This window comes from Salvelinus sp. IW2-2015, linkage group LG23 (genome assembly GCF_002910315.2).
Source record: "Salvelinus sp. IW2-2015 linkage group LG23, ASM291031v2, whole genome shotgun sequence".
Classification (NCBI taxonomy): domain Eukaryota; kingdom Metazoa; phylum Chordata; class Actinopteri; order Salmoniformes; family Salmonidae; genus Salvelinus; species Salvelinus sp. IW2-2015.
The window spans coordinates 26,268,098-26,294,116 of record NC_036863.1 but is presented as its reverse complement, the minus strand read 5'-3'; the positions used below and the strand labels follow the sequence as shown (position 1 = coordinate 26,294,116).

Sequence of the window (26,019 nt, the reverse complement as noted above, 5' to 3'; positions counted from 1 at the left end):
ACATAATTTTCATTCTTCATGATGCCATCTATTTTGTGAAGTGTGCCAGTCCCTCCTGCAGCAAAGCACCCCCACAATATGATGCTGCCACTCCTGTGCTTCACAGTTGGGATGGTGTTCTTCGGCTTGCCAGCCTCCCCCTTTTTCCTCCAAACATAACGATGGTCATTATGGCCAAACAGTTAGATTTTTTTTTATCAGACCAGAGGACATTTCTCCAAAAAGTACGATTTTTTGGATGAAGCAGACTTGTGGAGGTCTACAATTTTTTTTCTGAGGTCTTGGCTGATATCTTTAGATTTTCCCGTGATGTCAAGCAAAGAGGCACTGAGATTGAAGGTAGGCCTTGAAATACATCCACAGGTACACCTCCAATTGACTCAAATTATGTCAACTAGCCTATCAGAAGCTTCTAAAGCTATGACATCATTTTCTGGAATTTTCCAAGCTGTTTAAAGCCACAGTCAACTTAATGTATGTAAACTTCTGACCCACTGGAGTTGTGATACAGTGAATTATAAGTGAAATAATCTGTCTGTAAACAATTGTTGGAACAAGTACTTGTGTCATGCACAAATTAGATGTCCTAACCAACTTGCCAAAACTATAGTTTGTTATCAAGAAATTTGTGGAGTGGTTGAAAAACGAGTTTTAAAATGACTTCAACCTAAGTGTATGTAAACTTCCGACTTCAACTGTATGTGGGAGTCGGTCCATGGCAGAGTGCAAAGGCAGTACAGAGCAATGTGCTTTCTGGGATGAAAGTGCAGGGTCCGTAGTTCTTGGATTAATAATGCAGAGTGCAACGTCTATAAGTGGGAAGAGCAACGTGGACCAGGTGGTCGGTTGGAAAGGGCCATAGCTGTTCAGGTGGCGGGAGGTATTGGTCGTGATGATCTTTCCTGCATGCTTCCTTGTCCTGGAGTCATGCAGCACCTCAAACAACCAGCAGTGCCTGAAATAGGATTCTGTCAACAGCCTAACACTCCATAAAACGCAGGGCTGGCTGGAGGACTTTCCCCGTTTAGGCAGGCAGCCATGCAGGCAGGCAGGCTGTCAACAGGCAGCTGTCTCTGTCTCTGCACACTGGCCACAGGCAGAGGAGAGACTACCAGAATTAGATGCCAGTCGCCAGCCTGACACACAAAAACACACAGAGGATCTTTCAGACATTTCCCTTACTGCTGTTTACAGAATGCATTACAGAGGGGAAGGGAAGGAAGATAAAGGGGGAGGGAGAGAGGGGAGAGAGAAGGGAGAGAGAGGGAGAGAGGGGAGAGAGATAGGGGAGAGGGGAGGGAGAGAGGGAGAGAGAGGAGAGAGAATATGGATATTATGAGTCTGATATGTAGGGAATGAAACAGGGACAGACAGAAATAGGTGTTTCTGTTATAGGTAGAGTAAGAGTGTGTTTGTGTGTGTGCATGAGTATTAGGGTGTGTTTGTATGAGTGCGATAGGAGACTCAGTGTGTGAGTAAGTGTGGAGAATGAACACAAGAGAGAGAGAGCGAGAGAGAGAGAGAGAGAGAGAGAGAGAGAGAGAGAGAGAGAGAGAGAGAGAGAGAGAGAGAGAGAGAGAGAGAGAGAGAGAGAGAGAGAGAGAGAGAGAGAGAGAGAGAGAGAGAGAGAGAGAGAGAGAGTAGAGAGAGAGTAGAGAGCCAGATGACCTGGAGCTGAATGGAAGGCCAACTGTTGGTAATATGGGCAGGGACTCAGACACACTAACCCAACAGTGTCTTTCTCAGGTGAGGTGAGCGGAGTCATAGGAGAGGGCCAGTGCTTGGCAGAGTATAATAGCCTTTAATTAAGGATCCGCCCCTTTTTCCAAGGAGAATATAACACATTAGATATGGTTAAAGATAATACAAACAAAAAAACATGTTTTTTTTGTACCATCATCTTTGAAATGCAAGAGAAAGGCCATAATGTATTATTCTAGCCCAGGTGCAATTTAGACGTTGGCCACTAGATGGCATCAGTGTATGTGCAAAGTTTTAGACTGATCCAATGAACCATTGAATATCTGTTCAAAATATTGTATCAACACTGCCCAAATGTGCTTAATTGGTTTATTAATACATTTTCAGGTTCATAATTGTGCACTCTCCTCAAACAATAGCATGTATTCTTTCACTGTAATAGCTACTGTAAATCGGACAGTGCAGTTAGATTAACAAGAATTTAAGCTGCCCATATCAGATATGTCTGTCCTGGGAAATGTTCATGTTACTTACAACCTCATGCTAATGACATTAGCCTACGTTAGCTTAACCATCCTGTGGGGGGGCACTGATCCTGTAGAGGTTAAAACAAGGCTGAGGTGAAGTTAGCTGGCATTTGGCTGCACATACAAAGCCATGCATGTACARGCTGCATACTAAACCTAGCCTTCATTAACAGTGTACTGATGACAGACAGACGTTCTAGACAGCACCACGGTCTACCCTCCCTTGCACTGCCAGACCCGGAGTCACTAGCCTGGGCTGGGAGGTGGTTAGGAGTAGGGGGTGTCACAGAGTGCTATTTAATTGCCCTCTCCAATTAAGACACCTCTATTAAAAGCAATAATGTGACATGAAAAAGGAGAGCAGAGTGGTGACTCACAGCCTGACTTTAGCTGTCTGTGCTATTCCAAAGGCCAGAGCCACCATGAGACAGACAGACATACAGAACAGTACAATGAAACAGCCAATCAGGCGTAAATCCTCCCTCTGTTTACACCACTGGTTTTAGGTGGCTATTTTAGTGCCTTGTTTCATCAGAGAGCCTATTCAAATATTCCCCACACCAAAGAGGTTTATTTTGCATCATCTTCTCGGTCGTGTTGCCTCTTACGTGTTGCCTCTTACCTCACACTAAGATATTTAGAGGTTATCAATTCGGGCTGTTTCAAGAGCACAATGATGATATCCTGCCTGCATATGTAGTTTTGCAGAGTAAATGTTGTTCTTTCCCCCTTCCCCCCATTTTTCTCCCCAATTGGTAGTTACAGTCTTGTCCCATCGCTGCAACTCCCATATGGACTCGGGAGAGGTGAAGGTCAAGAGCCATGCGTCGTCCGAAACATGACCCTGCCAAACTGCACTGTTTCTTGACACCACGCTACTCGCTTAACCCGCACGCCAGCCACACCAATGTGACGGAGGAAACACCGTCCAGCTGGCGACCGAAGTCAGCCTGCAGGCGCCCGGCCCGCCACAAGGAGTTGCTAAAGTGCTAAGGGACAAGGACATCCCAACCGGCCAAACACTCCCCAAACCCGGACGATGCTGGGCCAATTGTGCACCGCCTCATGGGTCTCCCGGTCACGGCCAGCTGTAACACAGCCTGGGATCGAACCCGGGTGTGTAGTTTCCACTCAAACACTGTGATGCAGTGCCTTAGACTGCTGCTCCACTCTTGAGGCCCCGTAGATGTTGTTCTTGAATTAACTTCTTCAGTATGACAGTTATAAACTAAAGTTAAAGATCTTGTTGCTTCATGTCATGATTTATATTTCAAGCATCTGCCACATAGATCTCATAGAGATACATCCAAGAGACTGGAGTGAGCAGCTTGCCAATGATCTTGAATAATATTACAAACAATTCAAAGTAAACTTCCTGTATATTATGAGGTAAAACATCAATTCAGCCTGGTTGTGAGAACTCGAGCATTGCTCTTTTCAGAGCCAGAGCTGTAGAAAGAGTTCTGTATCCTGCTATGGGAACTGGATGTGTGATAAAAATGCAGCCCTGCACCACTTCTTCCCACCAAACACCATTGGAGCAACTTAATCACCAGGAACTCACATCGTAAATTGTAACATCTGTCTCTTATACACATCTAGATGTGTATAAGAGACAGGTGTGTGTGTGTGTGTGTGTGTGTAATAGTAGAGTAGTAGGGTTTACTAATTTAATTCCTGGAGCTAGGAAGATTGGGTATTCTGTGTCCATAAGCAATCCAGTTAAATCCATGAGCATAGTGACTGATGATCAATGGAAGGCAAAGCATATAGTGCTATTCCCCAATTCCCCCTGCCTGGCCCAGAAGGAGAAGGTGGGTCTGCTGGTTCTGATGCATCTGGGTGCTCCAACTGGCTGTGATGGGGAACAGTGACTGATTGAGAGTTTGCCAGTCATACCCTGATTAATTTATAGTATAAACACATACACACACGTGAGGTGGCTTTTAATCAGAATAATCGATTATGGACTGAGCTARTATGCAAAGAAAAACATTATTCCTGGTAGCTCTCAAGGAAAAATAAATTCTGTATCCCATTTTACAGATAAGGACAACCAAAGTCGCCAAAATGGCTGCACTATGGAAGCTATAAACGTCTAGACCTCAACAAACAACAAAGCAGATCAGGGGACTTCAACCCCCTCAGAGACAGGAATCATCCACAATACTATTCCATGCTGCACAGACAGCAAAACGCATTAATTTGTGGTAGTGGGTGATCCAGTACTACTGCAGTGAATCAGCTCGACTGTGTTTCTTGAAACAGGAAAAAATATGGACATCTGGCCACTACTCTAACAGTGGACCAGCTTCACTCTGCTCTTGTATTAAAGATGAGATTGATTTCAAACTGCACTTAAATGTGCTCCAAGAGCAGCTGCAGTCAGTGGACTCTCTTGAGAGAGAGAGAGAGAGAGAGAGAGAGAGAGAGAGAGAAGAAGAGAGAGAGAGAGTAGAAGAGAGAGAGAGAGAAGGAGAGAGAGAGAGAGAAGAGAAGAGAGAGAGAGAGAGAGAGAGAGAGAGAGAGAGAGCGAGAGAGGAGAAGAGGAGAGAGAGAGAGAGAGAGAGATTGAGAGAGAGAGAGAGAGAGAGAGAGAGAGAGAGAGAGAGAGAGAGAGAGAGAGAGAGAGAAGAGAGAGAGAGAGAGAGAGAGAGAGAAGAGAGAGAGAGAGAGAGAGAGAAGAGCAGAGAGAGAGAGATAGAGAGAGGAGAGAGAGGAGAGAGAGAGAGAGAGAGAGAGAGAAGAGAGAGAGAGAGAGAGAGAGAGCAGAGAGAGAGAGAGAGAGAGAGAGAGAGAGGAGAGAGAGAGAGAGAGAGAGAGAGAGAGAGAGAGAAGAGAGAGGAGGAGAGAGAGAGAGAGAGAGAGAGAAGAGAGAGAGGAGAGAGAGAGAGAGAAGAGAGAGAGGAGAGGAGAGAGAAGAAGAGAGATTTTAATCACCAAAAGCCCTTTTTTGACTCTCAGATCAATTCAGTGTCTATAAATGAATTCTCTGAGAGTGAGTGCTTACAAAACAATTCTTAGTTTAATTTACATCCAAGATACACCCCTCTCAACTTACAAAGAATCCTTTACCCGAAAGAGGAGTATCCTATCGCTAGACAGCATCAGCTATAAATCATCGTTCAGTTTGGTCTCCCAAGACAAGGTTTCAATCTCATTCTTGGTACTTCACTGTCTACCAAAACCTTACCTCATCCAATGGCATATATCAATTGTCATTTGAGATACTCCCATCTCAAATACACCCCCTCCTGGATAAGCTCAGAAAAGACAGTGAGCCTCTTAGGTCATATACTAGATCAAGATAAGGGCAACCTCAGAGGGGAAATACAATGGTTCCAAACACTGCCAAACTCCTTCCCCCTATGAGAAAAGTAGGGATTGACTGGTGTACAGACATTGTTTAACATATACATTGACATATGAAGACAAGCCTGACCTCTCCCCTCTCTGGCCCCAAGTTACTAAGCCCTATCACAGAAGGGAAAAATGCACTGCCAATCCTATAGTCCAAAGGGCACCATTCTAATGACAAGTATCTCACAAGCATATGATGAAAATACCATCTTATCTATGTTACTTAGCTAAATCTGATTCTGCCACTACAAGAGAGAGAGAGAGAGAGAGAGAGAGAGAGAGAGAGAAGCAGGAGTGGCTTTGGGACAAATCTCTGAATTTCTTTGAGTGGCCCAACCAGAGCCCGGACTTGAACCAGATCTAACTTCTCTGGAGAGACCTGAAAATAGCTGTGCAGCGACGCTCCCCATCCAACCTGACAGAGCTTGAGAGGATCTGCAGAGAAGAATGGGAGGAACTCCCCAAATACAGGTGTGCCAAGCTTGTAACGTCATTCCCAAGAAGACTCAAGGCTGTAATCTCTGCCAAAGGTGCTTCAACAAAGTACTGCGTAAAGGGTCTGAATTCTTATGTAAATGTTATTTTTCTGGTATTGTTTTTTTTGTTGTAAAAATGTCTTAAAACCTGTTTTCCTTTGTCATTATAGGGTTTTGTGTGTAGATTGATGAGGGAATAAAACTATTTAATCCATTTCAGAATAAGGCTGTAACGTAACAAAATGTGGAAAAAATCAAGGGGTCTGAATTCTTTCCGAATTCCCTGTATACTGTACATTGTCTATTCATCTTGCAGTGCCAATTAACATTGGATGACATTATCCCACTGGGCACACCACGTCATTTCAACATGGATAATTGGGTAATATTTGGATAATTGGGTAATATTTGGATAATTGGGTAATATTTGGTTGGGATGTTGATAAATGAGATTACAACCTATAGTATGTTCACCTACTCAAAAAGAGAGCCAAAAGTTAATTGAATTTCCAAAGTGTTATCACTTTGCTTTCAACCTTTTAAAAGCACAGCCATATTCCAATTTAAAAACAATGTCTGATTTTTGTTTAGTTGTCACCCAAATGTCTATGACTGCGCTTTCAACCATTTAAAAGTACAGCAATGTTAAAATGGGAATACAAATTTTACATTTTAGCAATGGTGTAAAGTACTTAAATAACAATTCTTTAAAGTACTACTTAAGTAGTTGTTTTACTTTTACTTCACTACATTCCTAAAAAAAAATAAGGTACTTTTTACTCCATACATTTTCCCTGACACCCAAAAGTACTCTTTATATTTTGACAGGAAAATGGTCCAATTCACACACTTATCAAGAGAACATCCCTGGTCATCCCTACTGCCTCTGATCTGGTGAACTCACTAAACACAAATGCTTCGTTTGTAAATTATGTCTGAGTGTTGGAGTGTGCCCCTGGCTATCTGTCAATAAAAAATAAGAAAATTGTGCTGTCTGGTTTGCTTAATATAAGGAATTTGGACTGGTTTATACTTGTACTTTTACTTTTGATACTTAAGTACATTTTAGGAATTCCATTGACTTTTAATACCTAAGTATATTTAAAATCAAACACTTTTACTCAAGTATTATTTTACTGGGTGACTTTCACTTTTCTCTGAAGGTATCTTTATTTATACTCAAGTATGACAATTTAGTTATTTTTCCACCACTGCATGTTAGTCATTTAGCAGACTCGCTTGTCCAGAGTGACTTACAGTAAAGTAATGAGTGCATAAATGTTCATACTGGTCCCCCATGGGAATCAAACCCACAACCCTGGTGTTGCACACACCATGCACTACCAACTGAGCCACACAGAAGTTGTGGCTTAGTACTACATTACGAATAGACAAGTATCAACTCATCCCAGCTCAGCCATGCATTTGGTGTGGGCTAGTAGGTGAGGGCTAGTAGGTGAGGGCTAGTAGGTGAGGGCTAGTAGGTGTCGGCTAGTAGGTGAGGGCTAGTAGGTGTGGGCTAGTAGGTGAGGGCTAGTAGGTGAGGGCTAGTAGGTGAGGGCTAGTAGGTGTGGGCTAGTAGGTGAGGGCTAGTAGGTGAAGGGAAGGTCTTGATTGAATGGATTACTTTACATGCAGTTTTTTTAGGATTGTTGTCAGAAGTGTTCTCCCAGGTATGAACAGCAGGGGGCTGTTCTACTACAATACATTTCTACTACAATAAATGTWTTATTTTACCTTTAACAAGGCAAGTCAGTTAAGAACAAAATCTTATTTTCAATTATGGACTAGGAACAGTGGGTTAACTACCTGTTCAGGAGCAGAACGACAGATTTGTACCTTGTCAGCTCAAGGATTTGAACTTGCAACCTTTCGGTAACTAGTCCAACGCTCTAACCACTAGGCTACCCTGCCACCCCAATTAATAATTTATCACTGCACTTCATCTAATAGCAAAACCAGATGACCTGTATTACAGTTCAACTTACATTAAAAGTACATGGTGCAAGTGATCAATGTAGTTTGAGATTCTGCACAGATTATTATAGCAATTGTGAACATATACATTAAAGAGTAGTACTAAATCAAATCAAACTTTAAATGCACTTTAAATAAAGTTTGATTTGATTTAGTCCTATTCTTTAAACAATTTTTTTTGGTTGAGATGGAGACGTGAATCCCACATATCAATTATTAAATTGTAGACAAGCTGGAATTAAAGCCAGACTAAGTCAGTGGTACTGATGGAACTATTCAAGCAGAAGATATCTCCTTCAAACGTTGATAATTGGTTGTGTTGACAATCAAACACAATTCAATATCACATAATTCAATTTGAAATCAACCAGAGTTTGAAACCCTAGGTATTGTCTATGTTTAGTTTAATTGTGGTTTAAATTGAAACAATTGCTGATCATGACCTTGCAAATGCTATATCATCATCATTGATGATATATGAGTGATAAAGTATGGTCACATTTCATTTGCTTTGGTAAACCTGCCCTTTGGAATGACTTCAATAGCAACAGTGAATCTATTTAATTTATAAGTGGAGATCACTCAACAATCATTCTCACAATATTACATTGGTTATGGTCAGTGACAAATATCATAGCTAAGCTGGGCTTCGTTAAAACCATGGATGGGCGTCCAAATGGTACCTGTAGATACACCAATTATCCTGCCCAGCCTACATTTTTTTTCTGATAGTGGATATAACATGGAAGATCTGACCTTGTTGTAAAGGTACAAATTCAACATATTTTATACTAGGTTTGTTTATGTTGAAATGTGGTTACCACGGTGACAATCATGTGGTTGAAATGTCACACTCAAAACAACAGTTTACATTGATAACTTTTTTCAAATCCATTTTAGGCTATTTTCCACGTAGATTCCAAATGGCGTTGAAACAACGTTGATTCAACCAGTTTGTGCCCAGTGGGGAGCTGCTTTGCATTACATAAAGCACACGTTGGTGTGTAGTCTACACTGTGCTGTGGCAGAATAAGTGCTATTGGTTGGTTTAATATAACAATGAGCTGTGGCAATAACTTGATAAGGCTGCCTGCCTATATGTACGACTATAATTAATATTTGAGCTCTTGAGTGGTGACTTGAGATAGGGATATACCGAAGACATTCCTATTGGTTTAATGGAAACGTGAGGAAATGAAAGGGTTACTCCACATACTATAAAACCTCCCCTCTATAACGGACCCAGGCATCGCGGACGGGAGGACTGCTTACGAGTGACAAGTGTACATCAAGTACTGGAATCATCGTAACTACAACACTTATAAATCATGAGTGAGGTAGGTGTACTTTATTTTTAAAAGCCTTTCTTTTGAAGTATAATTGTCGCTCACATCATACGGTAGGCTAATAAGTGCATCCATGGATAGTCTGCTGCTGCAACACTGCTAATTCCAGCATTCAAGCGGAGCGCAAACAAATTGTTTCAAAGGAGTCCATTAAGCGTGAAATAAATTAAAATGTGTGTAGTTTCGCCGATGGCAACGATATGAAACGATTTGCTACAATATAAGAAAGTATCACTGGCGTCCAGCAGGTCAACATTATTTATTAATCTATCCAACTACCGGGCAATCAACCCCAAACGGTCATCTCTGACCCTCCATTCGTGATTGTTATCCTTCCTTAGATGTTTTTTTTTGTAGAGATGGTTTGTACAATGATGTATGCTGCTGGTATGGACGGGAAGTAGCCTATAGAGAGCATAGCTTTGGAAATGTAGCCTGCATGCTTATTTGTGTAGCCTAGACATGGGCTATTGTGCAACCCTTACCCGCTAAGTACAGACTTCATTTCAAGATCTAGTTTTGACTCATATTTGGTTGAGTTGTCAACTAACGTGAAATCAACAACAAAAAAGTCACCGTGTTATTGGATTTAGGTTAAAAGATGGGTGGGGAAAAAATAAGAAATTCCCATAAATTGATAAWTTTTTTCAAATCCAAATAGTTTCCCAAGTTGATTCAACGTGATCACACTGACTTATTTGGTTGAAATGACGGGGAAACAACGTTGATTCAACCAGGTTTTGCCCAGTGGGTAAAGTTATGTTAAAATAAAGACAATTCCACATTGTTTTCTGGTGCGTTATGATTTTAACGTATTGCAACAAGGAATACGCTAGAAAAAACATAAATCATCTGTCTAACTTTACACTTAAAAGTGAAGACATTAATTTACGTGGTTACATAACTGAAGACTTTTGTTGAATGGATACAGTTTTGTATGGCCTCTAATCTTCAGTTAAATCGGGCAGCAATCACAGGAGCAGTGGCGGTTCTAGCTTGTATGGCTCCCTGGGCAAACCCCACCCCTTCAGCGCCCCCGCCAACAAACAAAAAATGCACCATTCTGCACTAACTGTAATTTTTATTCAGACATTTGGAACAACACAAATAAATTATCATAACATTTAAAACTATATAAATATAAAAATGTATATAAAAAATAAGACTCAAATATCAAAAAGAAGTAACAAAGACAAATAGAAACAAATTTGTGTTGATTTGGCACTCAAGCATTACCCGTCCCCCAACACTGTCAACCAAGAGTCAAGACTAAACCAATTCACCTTGGTGGTGTGCAGACTGGTTTTATATTATTCTTAAAGATTTTGCACAAACCAGAAAAAAATGCAGCAATATGTCTGTGAAACTATATATTCACAGTATTATGAATGAATTGTGGTTTATTTGGTAACATTTCATAGTGTGACTGATTTTACTAATTGCATTAGTACTGTACAAAGTTAGAGGTGCGCTATTTGATAGATTCCCCCGCCCCCCCCTACCTCGGGCTTCCAGTGGGGAGACCTGGGGTCAACCTACCCCCGCCCCCCTTCCATCTCGTACTTCTGAGTGGGAGACCTTCCCAGACAGTAGCCTGCCTACCTCACAAACTAGAATCAGGGCGCCCACTCCGACAAGGTTAATTGACTCACAGTCCCACACGGTGACATGATATCATTGATGTGACGTGCAAATGAGCGATAGAAAATTGATCGCGCAAATGTCACCATTCCAAAAAATGTTGTGTGGGCGCCCCGTGCCGCCCCCGGCAAGATGCTGCCCTGGGCGGCTGCCCATGTCGTCTATACCTAAATCCGCTACTGCACAGGAGAACAAACCAGTGCACAAAATACAAATATTCCGGGAAATTGGAAACAAGTAGACTAATGGCGGTACATACATGTTTTATGCAGTCTTTATTTAACGGTTGTTGTCATACTGAAATGGCCTACTTGTTTTCATGTTTCAATTAAGTCGCCTGTGCATGTAGTCTTCTCATTTCACTATAAGAAGCAAATGTATTTTGCACATGATTTACGCAGAACTACTTCATCAATTAAAAGTAACTATAGTGAATACATTAAATTTTAGGCTTGAGTAATGATCTGGGCAGTATAGAGGGAGAAATGGAGAAAGAGAGAGAAAACAAGTGACAAGGAGAAAGATGTGTGTGTGAGAGAGAGTATAGCCTACATACAGGAATAGTCTACGTGTGTGAATCGTTTGATAAACAAGATTGTTGAGCCATGACATTTGTAAGTTAATGTTTATTCTAGCATGAACAGTTTATGTGTTAGCTGAAGCGGGGGTGATATTGACCTAGAGACACAAAGTCTGCCAATCAACTGAATGCACCAGTCAATTCAGTTAAGCCATAATAGCCATGTTTATAATCATCATGTCTTAGCTGAAGGCAATGGGTTTCTGTGCTTATTACACTGCTAGAGAAAAACAGCACCAGCATCCCAGAATTCGCTATATGCAAACACTGCACTGAGTGTTGGCTGTCACTGAATAATTAAAGGCTGACCCACTGAAATAACACATTCTGTTTTGTCACTGCATGCATAGCGCAGGTGGGAATGGAAATAAATGAGGCCCCCAATCGGAGACCTTATCACTGTCTCTTTCCCTCAAAACAATGGGCCAATCTTGGAAACAATTGAGCTGCATTCTTTTCTGGTCACTTGCCTGATGTATAGGCTAGTACAGTTGGCCTTTCCATCAAAGTCAATGGATTCCAGCAGCAGTTGCTGTTTGTTAGGCCGGTACAGGCAGAGAGAGAGACGGAGAGAGAGACAGAGACAGACAGACATACAGAGAGAGAGAGAGAGACAGAGAAGCAGAGAGATAGACAGACTGGGCTGGCTGTGGTAGTGACAGATGGGGCCAGTCCTCTTAGCTCTACAGCAGTGCCCCCTCCCTTCTTCACAGCTGCCCCCTCTCTCTCCTAGCACCTCGCTCTGCCTGGATAGGTGGTCCAATGGAGAGGCTTGGTCAGTGGCTGCCTCGGTGTATGGCTGAGGGAAACCTGCCCAGCCAACCCTACCCACTAAAACACATTGAATAGAAAACACATTACACACTATTTTGGATTGGCTGTGTAGTTAAGTGTTACCTGTATTTAGTTAGTGTAATATTTTCCAACATCAACCAAAATTTACTTGTGGTGACAGAGGTTTGAGATCATACTGTATATCACAGCGCACACATCTGACAATTGATTTTCTCTGTTCATGGTTTATATAGGTTTCTACGGTACTGCATAAACAGGATTTTATAAATAAGACAAATGTCCTGTGTGCTCTAGGGTACAAAGTGGTATCTTACAGCATACAGGACATTAATTAGCTTCCCATCTCCATGATGCAGTTACAGTGCCTTCAGAAAGTATTCACACCCCTTGACTTTTTACACATTTTGTTGTGTTACATCCTGAACTTAAAATGAATAAAAACATATTTTTCACTGACCTACATACAATACCCTATAATGTTAAAGTGGAAATATGTTTTTAGAAATGTTTACAACTTAATCAAAAATAAAATGCGGAAATGTTTATAAGTATTCAACCCCTGTCTTATGGAAAGCCTAAATAAATTCAGGACAAAAAATGTGCTTAACAACTCACAAAATAAGTTGCATAAGTTTTGCGCAATAATAATTTTTTACATAATTTTTTGAATGACTACCTTATCTCTGTACCCCACACATACAATTATCTGTAAGGTCCCTCAGTCAAGCAGTGAATTTCAAACACAGATTTAACCACAAATACCAAGGTTTTCCAATGCATCGCAAAGAAGGGAACCTATTGGTAGATAGGTAAACGTAAAAAAAAGCAGACATTGAATATCCATTTGAGCATGGTGAAGTTATTAATTACGTTTTGGATTGTGTATCAATGCAGCTAGTCACTACAACGATACAGACTCATTTGCTGGAGAGGAAGGAAACCACTCAGAGATTTCACTATGTGGCTAATGGCGACTTTAAAACAGTTACAGAGTATGTGGTCTTGAAAAGAAGCTCAGTAATATCTTAAGTATATGCCAGTGTATTATTGGGAAACACATCTGTGTCAGGCCGCGGTGACAGCATTAGAACCAGGGCACAAAATCCACATATCTCCACATTTAGAGACAGCCACCGTCCCTCCGTCGGCAGGCTAGATTAGAATGCTCTCGTCAAACACGCAGATATTATGCAGATTTGTTCAATACTTTTGTTGCTAGGCAGGATTATGTAACTGCTTGGGTGGATATTTGGATCTGTCTGTAGTGCGATGTATCTATCTCCTGCTATCACTTACAGATTGAGATAGGTCAGACACATTCAACAGCCATGACATCTGTCTTCTTGATGAGACACTTGGGTTCAATTGAATTTGTCCTCTTCACAATGGCTGCAACACAACCCTGTTTGTTCTCTTGCCTTCAAGTTTATCTTGGGGGGGAAAATAAGCATTTTAGTACCTGAAGCGCGATGTTATGTCAGTATGAAACATGCTGTGATACGACACTGCCTCCACAGTGATGGTGCAGTGTGGTTAAGATGATGGGTAGATGATGCAGAAGGTTCTATCCCTGTTCTGTAGAGCCTTGAGGGACCCAACCAACAGACGCGTAACTCAAACGTGCTGTAAATTAACCTAACCAATGTCTCTGAGTTAGTTGTCGATTGTGAACAGGCAGGCATATAGACAAAGTAGATGTAGAGACATGGGAATGGAAGGGAAGCAGATAGATAGATATATAGACAGACAGCAGTACAGTCAGTGTCGCCTCCAGGCTTTAAAACAGGGTGCAGTCAGCCTTGTCTGATTAGCGTTGAGAGCATGGTCCAGTGGTTTGTTGTTTTCCATGTGGATAGAGATGGAAACAGAAACGCCTGAGTTTCAAAACAGGGAACATATATGACATAGAAGAACATCATCAAAGTGTGAATAAACAATCACAACCATGTCCACATTGTGTGAACGTTGTGGTGATGAGCTGGAATGTCAGGTTAAGATGACAAGTACTGTAGTGTGCCATTCATGTTGATGTGTTTACAGTAAATGCAGAAAAATAAGGAAATGGTTCAAAAACCACCAATCATGCATGCTTTGCTCAACTAACAGTGGTGTATTGCTGTGACTTGATATTTTCACATTTTATTACATTGCTATGATATAGAAACTTAATCCATTCCATTCCATCCTTTTTTTGAAATTCGTGTTTTTAAAATCTTAACATATTGATGCTCTGTTTAAGTAAAAGCAATGCATCAGACGAAGAGTCCAATATGGTGTTGCCACCACTAACTTATGGGACTTCACGGTGGCTTTGGTGTCTACTTCATAGAGCCCTCTGTTTCACTCCAGCGTTTCTCTCTAGTATACATCAAATGGACAAGGAGAACTAGAGGGTTGCTACCAATTAGTGTAAAAAGGTCAGAGTGGTAGAAGGATGAGCAGTGTCTCTGTGTCCTTTTTACCCTCTGTATCTACTGATTAAAGTCAGCGAGAGTAAATTATATTCAGCTCAGAAGTGCCTGTTGGACAGATTTGGAGATGAACTCAGTCAATGGAAGTCTGAGGAAATGAGCTAAAGTAACTTTTTGTTTTGTTTTAGCGTTTCTATTTTGAGTTGTTTTGCCTCGTCTCTGACCTGAACAAAGAATCTTTCACATTTAATGTTAGTGGAAATGTCATATTAATTGGGGTAATCTCTTCTGAGTGACCAACTGACAGTGCATAAATATATTTTTTTAAATCTTTGAATTGGCTTTAAAATCCTCTCAAAATCAAATAAAAGTTGATTGGTTGCGTACACATATTTGCAGGTGTTATAGCAGGTGCAGCAAAATMATTATGTTAGTATCTCCAATAGTGCAGTAGAATGTCTAGTAAATGCAATACAAATATACAAATAATAAAAACAAAATTTTAAAAATCAAGAAATATCAGAACGAGTCCACAATCCAAAGTATATATGAAGTAGATATATTAGAGTGAGTAGTTTCATATTCCTGAACATAAATATGTGGTGTGTGTGTAGACAGTATACTGTATTCTTTGCAAAGAAAATGGTATGTACAGTAGAAGGTATATTTTATTTATTTAACTAGGCAAATCAGTTACGAACAAATTCTTATTTACAATGACAGCCTATCCCGGCCAAACCCTGCCCTGACCAATTGTGCACCGCCTTATGGTACTCCAGATCACGGCCAGTTGTGATACAGCCCAGGATCGAACCAGGGTCTGTAGTGATGCCTCTAGCACTGTGATGCAGTGCCTTAGACCGCTGTGCCATTCGGGAGCCCTCTGAGTTAGGATGGGCTATGTTGAGAATAAAGTATACAGTTGGGTCAAAAATTATTGACACCCTTGATAAAGATAAGCAATAATGACTGTATAAAATACATTATACAAATACTGAGCTACACTGAGTGTACAAAACATTAGGAAAACCTGCTCTTTCCATGACATAGACTGGCCAGGTGAATCCAGGTGAAAGCTATGATCCCTTATTGATGTCACTTGTTAAATCCACTTCAATCAGTGTAGATGAAGGGGAGGAGACAGGTTAAATAATGATTTTTCGTATATGAAGTGACCAGTGTTCAATGTCTTTATATACATGGGGCTTTATTCTCAAGGTGCAGGGCAGAGTACCGGGCAGGTAGCTGGCTAATGATGGCTGTTCAACAGTCTGATGGCTTGGGACCCGTTTTTCAAAAGTTATCTACAGTTGAAGTCGGAAGTTTACATACACTTAGGTTGGAGTCATTAAAACAAATTTTACAACCACTCCACAAATTTCTTGTTAACAAACTATAGTTTTGCCAAGTTGGTTAGGACATCTACTTTGTGCATGACACAAGTCATTTTCCACTTATAATTCACTGTATCACAATTCCAGTGGGTCAGAAGTTTACATACACTAAGTTGACTGTGGCTTTAAACAGCTTGGAAAATTCCAGAAAATTATGTCATGGCTTCAGAAGCTTCTGATAGACCTCCACAAATATGGTTCATCCTTGGGAGCAATTTCCAAATGCCTGAAGGTACCACGTTCATCTGTACAAACAATAGTACGCAAGTATAAACACCATGGGACCACGCAGCCGTCATACCGCTCAAGAAGGAGACGCGTTCTGTATCCTAGAGATGAACGTACTTTGGTGCAAGAAGTGTAAATCAATCCCAGAACAACAGCAACGGACCTCGTGAAGATGCTGGAGGAAACAGGTACAAAAGTATCTATATCKACAGTAAAACYAGTCCTATATCGACATAACCTGAAAGGCTGCTCAGCAAGGAAGAAGCCACTGCTCCTAAACCGCCATAAAAAAAAGCCAGACTACGGTTTGCAACTGCACATGGGGACAAAGATGGTACTTTTTGGAGATATGTCCTCTGGTCTGATGAAACAAAAATAGAATTGTTTGGCCATGATGACCATTGTCATGTTTGGACGAAAAAGGGGGAGGCTTGCAAGCCAAAGAACACCATCCCAACCGTGAAGCACGGGGGTGGCCCGCATCATGTTGTGGGGGTGCTTTGCCTCAGGAGGGACTGGTGCACTTCACAAAATAGATGGCATCATGAGGAATGAAAATGATGTGGATATATTTAAGCAACATCTCAAGACATCAGTCAGGAAGTTAAAGCTTGGTCGCAAATGGGTCTTCCAAATGGACAATGACCCCAAGCATACTTCCAAAGTTGTGGCAAAATGGCTTAAGGACAACAAAGTCAAAGTATTGGAGTGGCCATCACAAAGCCCTGACCTCAATCCTATAGAAAATCAAATCAAATGTATTTATATAGCCCTTTTTACATCAGCTGATATCTCAAAGTACTGTACAGAAACCCAGCCTAAAACCCCAAACAGCAAGCAATGCAGGTGTAGAGGCACGGTGGCTAGGAAAAACTCCCTAGAAAGGCTAAAACCTAGGAAGAAACCTAGAGAGGAACCAGGCTATGAGGGGTGGCCAGTCCTCTTCTGGCTGTGCCGGGTGGAGATTATAACAGAACATGGCCAAGATGTTCATAAATGACCAGCATGGTCAAATAATAATAATCACAGTAGTTGTCGAGAGTGCAACAGGTCAGCACCTCAGGAGTAAATGTCAGTTGGCTTTTCATAGCCGATCATTGAGAGTATCTCTACCACTCCTGCTGTCTCTAGAGAGTTGAAAACAGCAGGTCTGGGAGAAGGTAGCACGTCCGGTGAACAGGTCAGGGTTCCATAGCCGCAGGCAGAACACTTGATACCGGAGCAGCAGCACGGCCAGGTGGACTGGGGACAACAAGGAGTCATCATGCCAGGTAGTCCTGAGGCATGGTCCTAGGGCTCGGGTCCTCCGAGAGAGAGAAAGAGAGAATTAGAGAGAGCAAACTTAAATTCACACAGGACACCGGATAAGACAGAAGAAATACTCCAGATATAACAGACTGACCCTAGCCCCCCGACACATAAACTACTGTAGCATAAATACTGTGTGAAAAAATGTGGGGGCAGAACTGAAAAAGCATGTGCGAGCAAGGAGGCCGACAAACCTGACTCAGTTACACCAGTTCTGTCAGGAGGAATGTACCAAAATTCACCCAATTTATTGTGGGAAGCTGGTGGAAGGCTATCTGAATCGTTTGACCCAAGTTAAACAATTTAAAGGTAATGCTACCAAACACTAATTGAGTGTATGTAATCTTCTGAGGGTGATGAAAGAAATAAAAGCTGAAATAAATAATTCTCTCTCCTATTATTCTGACATTTCACATTCTTAAAATGAACTGGTGATCCTAAGACAGGGAATTTTTACTAGGATTAAATGTCAGGAATTGTGAAAAACTGAGTTTAAATGTTTTTGGCTAAGGTGTATAAACCTCCAACTTCAACTGTATCTGGATTTCGCTTATTGGATAGGATTAAATGCATAGAAATAAAATGAGTAGAACGGGAGTGATTTGTCTGTACTATTCATTCTATTTCTATGCATTTTTTCCTAACCGATAGGCGAAATCCAGATAACTTTWWAAAAAACTGGGTCCTGGTGATAGAAGCTGTTTCTCACTCTATCGGTACCGGTTCTGATGCACCTGTACCGTCCTTGTCTGTTAGATGGTAACAACCGTGGCTCGTGTGGCTGAGGGCCTTAATGATCTTCTTGGCCTTCCTTTGACAACGGGTGCTGTAAATGTCCTGGAGGGCAAGCAGCGTGCCCCCGGTGATGCGTTGGGCAGACCGCACCACCCTCTGGAGAGCCATGGAGTTGCCTGACAGAATGCTCTCAATGGTGCATCTGTAGAAGTTTGTGAGGGTTATGCCAAATTTCTTCAGCCGCCTGAGGTTGAAGAAGCGCTGTTGTGCCTTCTTCACCATAGTGTCCGTGTTTTGGGACTATTTCAGGTCCTCAGTGATGGAATACTCCACGGTGTATGAAACATGATGTCCGCTTGCATTTTTAGCAACATTACACTGGTGATACATGGCCCTGGTTAAGAATGACCCTAATCGTCCATCACAATGAGCAGAGATTACGCAAAAATAATATGTAATCCAGCTAAATTGTCTGATGCCTGTATGCTGTGTACTCCCTATAACCTGGTCCACAAAATAGGGCTAGATGTTTAGGTATAACAAAGCCTAAACATCTAATACCCCATTGTTTTTATGATGCTTTCGTAACACAGTCCGTGTGATGCCGAAGGATTTCACTTACTGTACAATAACCATTTAGCTACATATTGCCCTCGAGCTAGGACTGAGAGACAGGATTTACTGTATGGACTTACTGTTCATGTTGATTACTCATCCTCATAGAATGACAGTGTAGACAACATCCTTCATGTGTTCTGGGCCTGTATTCATTAAGCGTCTCTGAGTGTGGATGCAGGATCAGGTCCCCCCTGTCCATTCATTATAATTTAAAAGGCAAAACTGATCCTAAAACAGCACTCCTACTCTGAGATGCTTTGTGAATACAGGCCCTGATGTCGAGCAGAAATGTYCTGCTTAAGGATGCAGTGAAGTTAGTTGGATGTGTTGAGAGCCCTGGAGTCTGGCTAATGCTTGTTAATGTTTTATGAGGAAACCATTGTGTTGTATCATTAGTTTTGCTCAGATTATTCCAGCAGGGAGAAACTGTTACTTATTGCCAGCCTGTCTGATAATGAATACTGTAGTTAGAACACCACATAGACGTCAGTGAGAGAATGATGGTTCTGTTACCATGTCATGGAGGGGCATCAAAGGCAGATTGGATGTCAATGGAAGTACCTGACTAAATGCATGGAATGATAATGATCTTTATACAAAGACAGTAATACAAGAGATTACCTTTTCAGCAAGTATGGACGGAAAGACAAATATAAAGAACTGACATTATAGTTTGACAGTATTTTGAAGTATAATGCACAATTACCTCAGTCTGAAGCCTTGTTATTGTCATTGGAATCTTCCATCAGTGTGTAGACTGAATGAACAGAGGCAAAACTCTGCTCACATAATCAAATCAAATTTTATTGGTCACATACAGTGGGGCAAAAAAGTATTTAGTCAGCCACCAATTGTGCAAGTTCTCCCACTTAAAAAGATGAGAGAGGCCTGTAATTTTCATCATAGGTACACTTCAACTATGACAGACAAAATTAGGAAAAAAAATCCAGAAAATCACATTGTAGGATTTTTAATGAATTTATTTGCAAATTATGGTGGAAAATAAGTATTTGGTCACCTACAAACAAGCAAGATTTCTGGCTCTCACAGACCTGTAACTTCTTCTTTAAGAGGCTCCTCTGTCCTCCACTCGTTACCTGTATTAATGGCACCTGTTTGAACTTGTTATCAGTATAAAAGACACCTGTCCACAACCTCAAACAGTCACACTCCAAACTCCACTATGGCCAAGACCAAAGAGCTGTCAAAGGACACCAGAAACAAAATTGTAGACCTGCACCAGGCTGGGAAGACTGAATCTGCAATAGGTAAGCAGCTTGGTTTGAAGAAATCAACTGTGGGAGCAATTATTAGGAAATGGAAGACATACAAGACCACTGATAATCTCCCTCGATCTGGGGCTCCACGCAAGATCTCACCCCGTGGGGTCAAAATGATCACAAGAACGGTGAGCAAAAATCCCAGAACCACACGGGGGGACCTAGTGAATGACCTGCAGAGAGCTGGGACCAAAGTAACAAAGCCTACCATCAGTAACACACTACGCCGCCAGGGACTCAAATCCTGCAGTGCCAGACGTGTCCCCCTGCTTAAGCCAGTACATGTCCAGGCCCGTCTGAAGTTTGCTAGAGAGCATTTGGATGATCCAGAAGAAGATTGGGAGAATGTCATATGGTCAGATGAAACCAAAATATAACTTTTTGGTAAAAACTCAACTCGTCGTGTTTGGAGGACAAAGAACGCTGAGTTGCATCCAAAGAACACCATACCTACTGTGAAGCATGAGGGTGGAAACATCATGCTTTGGGGCTGTTTTTCTGCAAAGGGACCAGGACGACTGATCCGTGTAAAGGAAAGAATGAATGGGGCCATGTATCGTGAGATTTTGAGTGAAAACCTCCTTCCATCAGCAAGAGCATTGAAGATGAAACGTGGCTGGGTCTTTCAGCATGACAATGATCCCAAACACACCGCCCGGGCAACGAAGGAGTGGCTTCGTAAGAAGCATTTCAAGGTCCTGGAGTGGCCTAGCCAGTCTCCAGATCTCAACCCCATAGAAAATCTTTGGAGGGAGTTGAAAGTCCGTGTTGCCCAGCAACAGCCCCAAAACATCACTGCTCTAGAGGAGATCTGCATGGAGGAATGGGCCAAAATACCAGCAACAGCAAACATTTGACCTCTGTCATTGCCAACAAAGGGTATATAACAAAGTATTGAGATAAACTTTTGTTATTGACCAAATACTTATTTTCCACCATAATTTGCAAATAAATTCATAAAAAATCCTACAATGTGATTTTCTGGAAAATTCTTTCTCATTTTGTCTGTCATAGTTGAAGTGTACCTATGATGAAAATTACAGGCCTCTGTCATCTTTTTAAGTGGGAGAACTTGCACAATTGGTGGCTGACTAAATACTTTTTTGCCCCACTGTACATATATTTAGCAGATGTTATTGCGGGTGTAGCGAAATGCTTGTGTTCCTAGCTCCCACAGTGCAGTAGTATCTAAAAAAAATGTGTCCAGTGTAGTTCTTTGAGGGCCGTCATGGTATCGGCTTGAGGGGGAATATACACAGCTATGACTATAACCGAAGAGAATTCTCCTGGGAGGTAATACGGTCGGCGTTTGAGGTATTTTAGGTCTGGTGAACAAAAGGACTTCAGTTTATGTATGCTTTCACAATCACACCATGAGTAGTTAATCATGAAACATACACCCCCACCTTTCTTATTCCCGGAGAGTTCTTTATTCCTGTCTGCGCGATGTACTGAGAACCCAGATGGCTGTATGGACGGGGACAGTATATCCCAAGAGCCATGTTTCTGTGAAACAGAATATGTTACAATCTCAGATGTTTCTCTGGAAGGAGATCCTCGCCCTGAGCTTGTCTACTTTATTATCCAGATACTGTACATTAGCGAGTAATATACTCGGAAGCGGTGGATGGTGTGCACGCCTCCTGAGTCAGACTAGAAGTCCACTCCGAATACCTCTTCTCCGCCGGCAGTGTTTTGGGGCAGCCTCTGGAATAAGTTTGATTGCCCTGGGGGGTACGAACAAAGGATCCAATTCGGGAAAGTTGTATTCCTGGTCGTAATGCTGGTGAGTTACCCATGCTCTGATATCCAAAAGTAATTTCTTTCTGTATGTAATAACACAAAAAAATGTCTGGGCTAATAATGTAAGAAATAACACACACAAAAAAAGAAATACTGCAAAGTTGCTTAGGAGCTGCCATATCTGTCGTCGCCATGTCTAAAGTGAAGAATCTCCTCAGTTGACTTCTACAGTTGACTTCTACACTGATGTTAACAAACAGTTAAATGCAATGCCGGAGAACTAAAGTTAGCTAGCAAAAACAACTAAATAATAAAACACTGTCACGAAGATGAGGCCATCTCAGAATGGTCTTTCTGCACGGTCACTCCTACCACCAAGGTCATCCCCTAACTTTCCTTCTCTCAGGGGCATCACTGACCTAGGCTGTTTTTATTAATGACGATGTCAGGTTCAGCTTCTGGATGGACAAGTCAAACCAAGTTGAACGCCCTAACTGTGCAATCCAACACCAGAGCCTTGACGCATGAGAGGATGACATTTTCCTTTACCCTATCCCATTCCAACATGGACTTCCTCTATCCTCTAAACTTGGCGGATGTGTGTCTGCTGAGTGAGCAGGTATTGTAGCACTACTCGTCAAGTTAGATGGATACTTGACAGGATTCCAGAGACTAGTAGGCTATGTAATACTTTCTGGATGCACATGTAAGGAATGTTAGCACTGCTCCATCCAACTTTGCCAAGCCTGAACCATTAAAGGTAGATATCGTGCTGTAAACAGGTGGATATGGTGATGCAAGTCAGAGTTATCTAATGTGTTGGCAGCTGAGCTGAGTACAACCTTGGCTCCCTTTCCTCCCATAGAGCTTGATATAGTGACAATAAAGTCCATCTCAGCTCAAAGTTGTTACTTGAAAGCATAAATTCAAAGGACACTTTCTTCTTGTGTCTCGTCTAGAACGTTAATGTATGCTAATTGCTTTCGACACCTGGTAATGTAGTGAGGGAGGAGTTCTTCATAGGTTAATTTGAGGGTTCCATTGGTCACTGGTTAAAATGGTTCATTTGAATAACTATGTTTCCCCTGATCAGTCGGTTTATAGCTTGTTTTCATTTACCAAGCAACAATTCAAATCACAATGGGGCCAATAGAAAACATGTAGGTAAACACATACAGTGCATTCGGAAAGTATTCAGACCCCTTCCCTTTTTCCACATTTTGATACGTTACAGCCTCAATCTAAAATGGAGTAAATCCTTTTTTCTATCATCAATCTACACACAATATCCCATAATGACAAAGCAAAATCAATCTTTTAGAAATTTTTGGAAATGTATTAAAAATCAAAAATGGATATSATTTACATAAGTATACAGACCCTTTGCTATGAGACTTGAAATTGAGCACAGGTGCATCCTCTTTCCATTGATCATCCTTGAGATGTTTCTACAACTTGATTAGAGTCCATCTGTGGTAAATTAAATTAATTGAACATGATTTGGAAAGGCACACACCTGTCTATATACGGTCCCACAGTTGACAGCGCATGTCAGAGCAAAAACCAAGTCATGAGGTCGAAGGAATATTCTTTAGAGCTCTGAGACAGGATTGTGTCAAGGCACAGATTTGGGGAAGGGTACCAAAACATTTCTGCAGCATTGAAGGTTCTCAAGAAAACAGTGGAAGTTTGGAACCACCAAGACTCGGCCAAACTGAGAAATCAGGGGAGAAGGGCCTTGGTCAGGGAGGTGACCAAGAACATGATGGACTCTGACAGAGCTCCAGAGTTCCTCTGTGGAGATGAGAGAACTTTCCAGAAGGACAACCATCTCTGCAGCACTCCACCAATCAGGCCTTTATGGTAGAGTGGCCAGTAAAAGGCACATGACAGCCCTCTTGGAGTTTGCCAAAAAGCACCTAAAGGACTCTCAGACCATGAGAAACAAGATTCTCTGGTCTGATGAAACCAAGATTGAACTCTTTGGCCTGAATGACAAGCGTCACATCTGGAGGAAACCTGGCACCATCCCTACGGTGAAGCATGGTGGTGGCAGCATCATGCTGTGGGGATGTTTTTCAACGACAGGGACTGGGAGACCAGTCAGTATCGAGGGAAAGATGAATGGCGCAAAGTACAGAGAGATCCTTGATGAAAACCTGCTCCAGAGCGCTCAGGACCTCAGACTGGGGTGGAGGTTCACGTTCCAACAGGACAACGACCCTAAGCCAGAGCCCAGACTTGAACCGATAGAACACCTCTGGAAAGACCTGAAAATAGCTGTGCAGCGACGCTCCACATGCAACCTGACAGAGCTTGAGAGGATCTGCAGAGAAGAATGGGAGAAACTCCCCAAATACTGGTGTGCCAAGCTTATAGCATCATACCCAAGAAGATTCGAGGCTGTAKTCGCTGCTAAAGGTGCTTCAACAAAGTACTGAGTAAAGAATCTGAATGCTTATGTAAATGTGATATTTACGTTTTTTTATTTGTAATAAATGTACCAAAAAAAAATTATATCTGTTTTTGCTTTGTCATTATTGGGTATTGTGTGTAGATTGATTGAGGGGTAAAAATGATTTAATCCATTTTAGAATAAGGCTGTAACGTAGCAAAATGTGGAATAAGTCAAGGGGTCTGAATACTTTCCGAATGCACTGTAGATAAGCTTAGGTGAGCACACAACACTTAGGTGGATACAATTTCAGTGTCCATGTATAGTACCAAATCACAATGGGGGCTAGACAGCAGAAAACCCACTAAGCTTGAGTGAACGTGTTTGGCTACACAACTGAACTATAGCTGTTATGGTCCAGTGTCTGAGTCACCCTGTGACCCTGTCTCAGCAGCCGGCTCCATCCTTCCAGCACCATGCTTCCCTTCTGCTCCCACCTCTCTCTTTGAGCTCCTGAGTCCCTTCCCCTGCACTCCCCACCACGCTGGGGTTGCTGAGGCGTTGTAACGTGTTGGTTGGGGCTGAGTTGCCGACATTGTCGTCTGTGGCCTAGTTCGCCTAGCGTCTCCTCCTCTCCTCCTTGTTGAATAGTTAATAGACACTCAGTGCAGTGTGGAGCCCCTCTTGAGAGACCAAGCTCACAGAAACACCCAAAATAGCCCTAGAAACGGCCACYAGGATATATTATTTATTTATTTGGCTAATTCAACCCCCCTAATACTACCACGGCATCCTTTGATCACATCACTGTGGGATGTGAGAGCGTGCTTTATATAAATTATATTAATGATTGAACATACAGTACATGTCTTTATCATCGAAGAGTAAGTGATGATCTGATCTATGTTTAGACTATAGCAGAGATCTGACTCAGTTTAATCATGAGAGATGAGATGAATACATTAGCTAAAGATGCAGTCCGGGATCTTAAGGCAGCCTCACCAAAAGTTTTGGTTCTGACATTTAGAACGACTTAAAGATCAGTGCCAAAAGATCTGAGGGACCGACTGGGCACATACCTTAAAAGCATATCAGACATGTATTCGGGTACCAGGCCATGTAGTGTTATAAAAATCAACAAAGCAATTTTAAAATAAACTCTAAAAGTAAAATGCAATGAGTAGAGGACACAGGTTGGCGTGACTTTGGGTGGCAATGCCAGGCAGGCATACAGGCTGAAGAGTCAGGCTAAAGGGCTGTGGAGTGCTGAGTGCAGACATCTGGGTGGCACCAGGTTAAACGCACTGCGCTGTTGTGTGTGCCAAGCTCTACATGGGGATATAGGACCCGACTGGGCTGGGCATGCCCAGGGGGATTACTGACACACCAGAACCACAGCTCTTTATGCTGTGTTATCTTCCAGCTGTGAGAGCTGTGTGCTTACAGCCTATGACTCAACCATGTAAGGAAAAACAATCCTTATGTGCTGAAAACATCATTACTA

At 41.8% G+C, this 26,019-nt stretch overlaps 1 protein-coding gene across 1 annotated transcript in view; it reads left to right on the top strand.

Moving 5' to 3' along the window:
* The first annotated feature begins 9,201 nt into the window (after positions 1-9,201).
* Positions 9,202-26,019, top strand: part of LOC111950051 (calmodulin regulator protein PCP4-like) — a 34,063-nt gene continuing 17,245 nt past the window's right edge. The window contains exon 1 of the mRNA XM_023967382.2: positions 9,202-9,378. Coding sequence (XP_023823150.1) covers positions 9,370-9,378 — 9 coding nt within the window. The 5' untranslated portion in view covers positions 9,202-9,369. The remainder of the gene's footprint in view (positions 9,379-26,019) is intronic.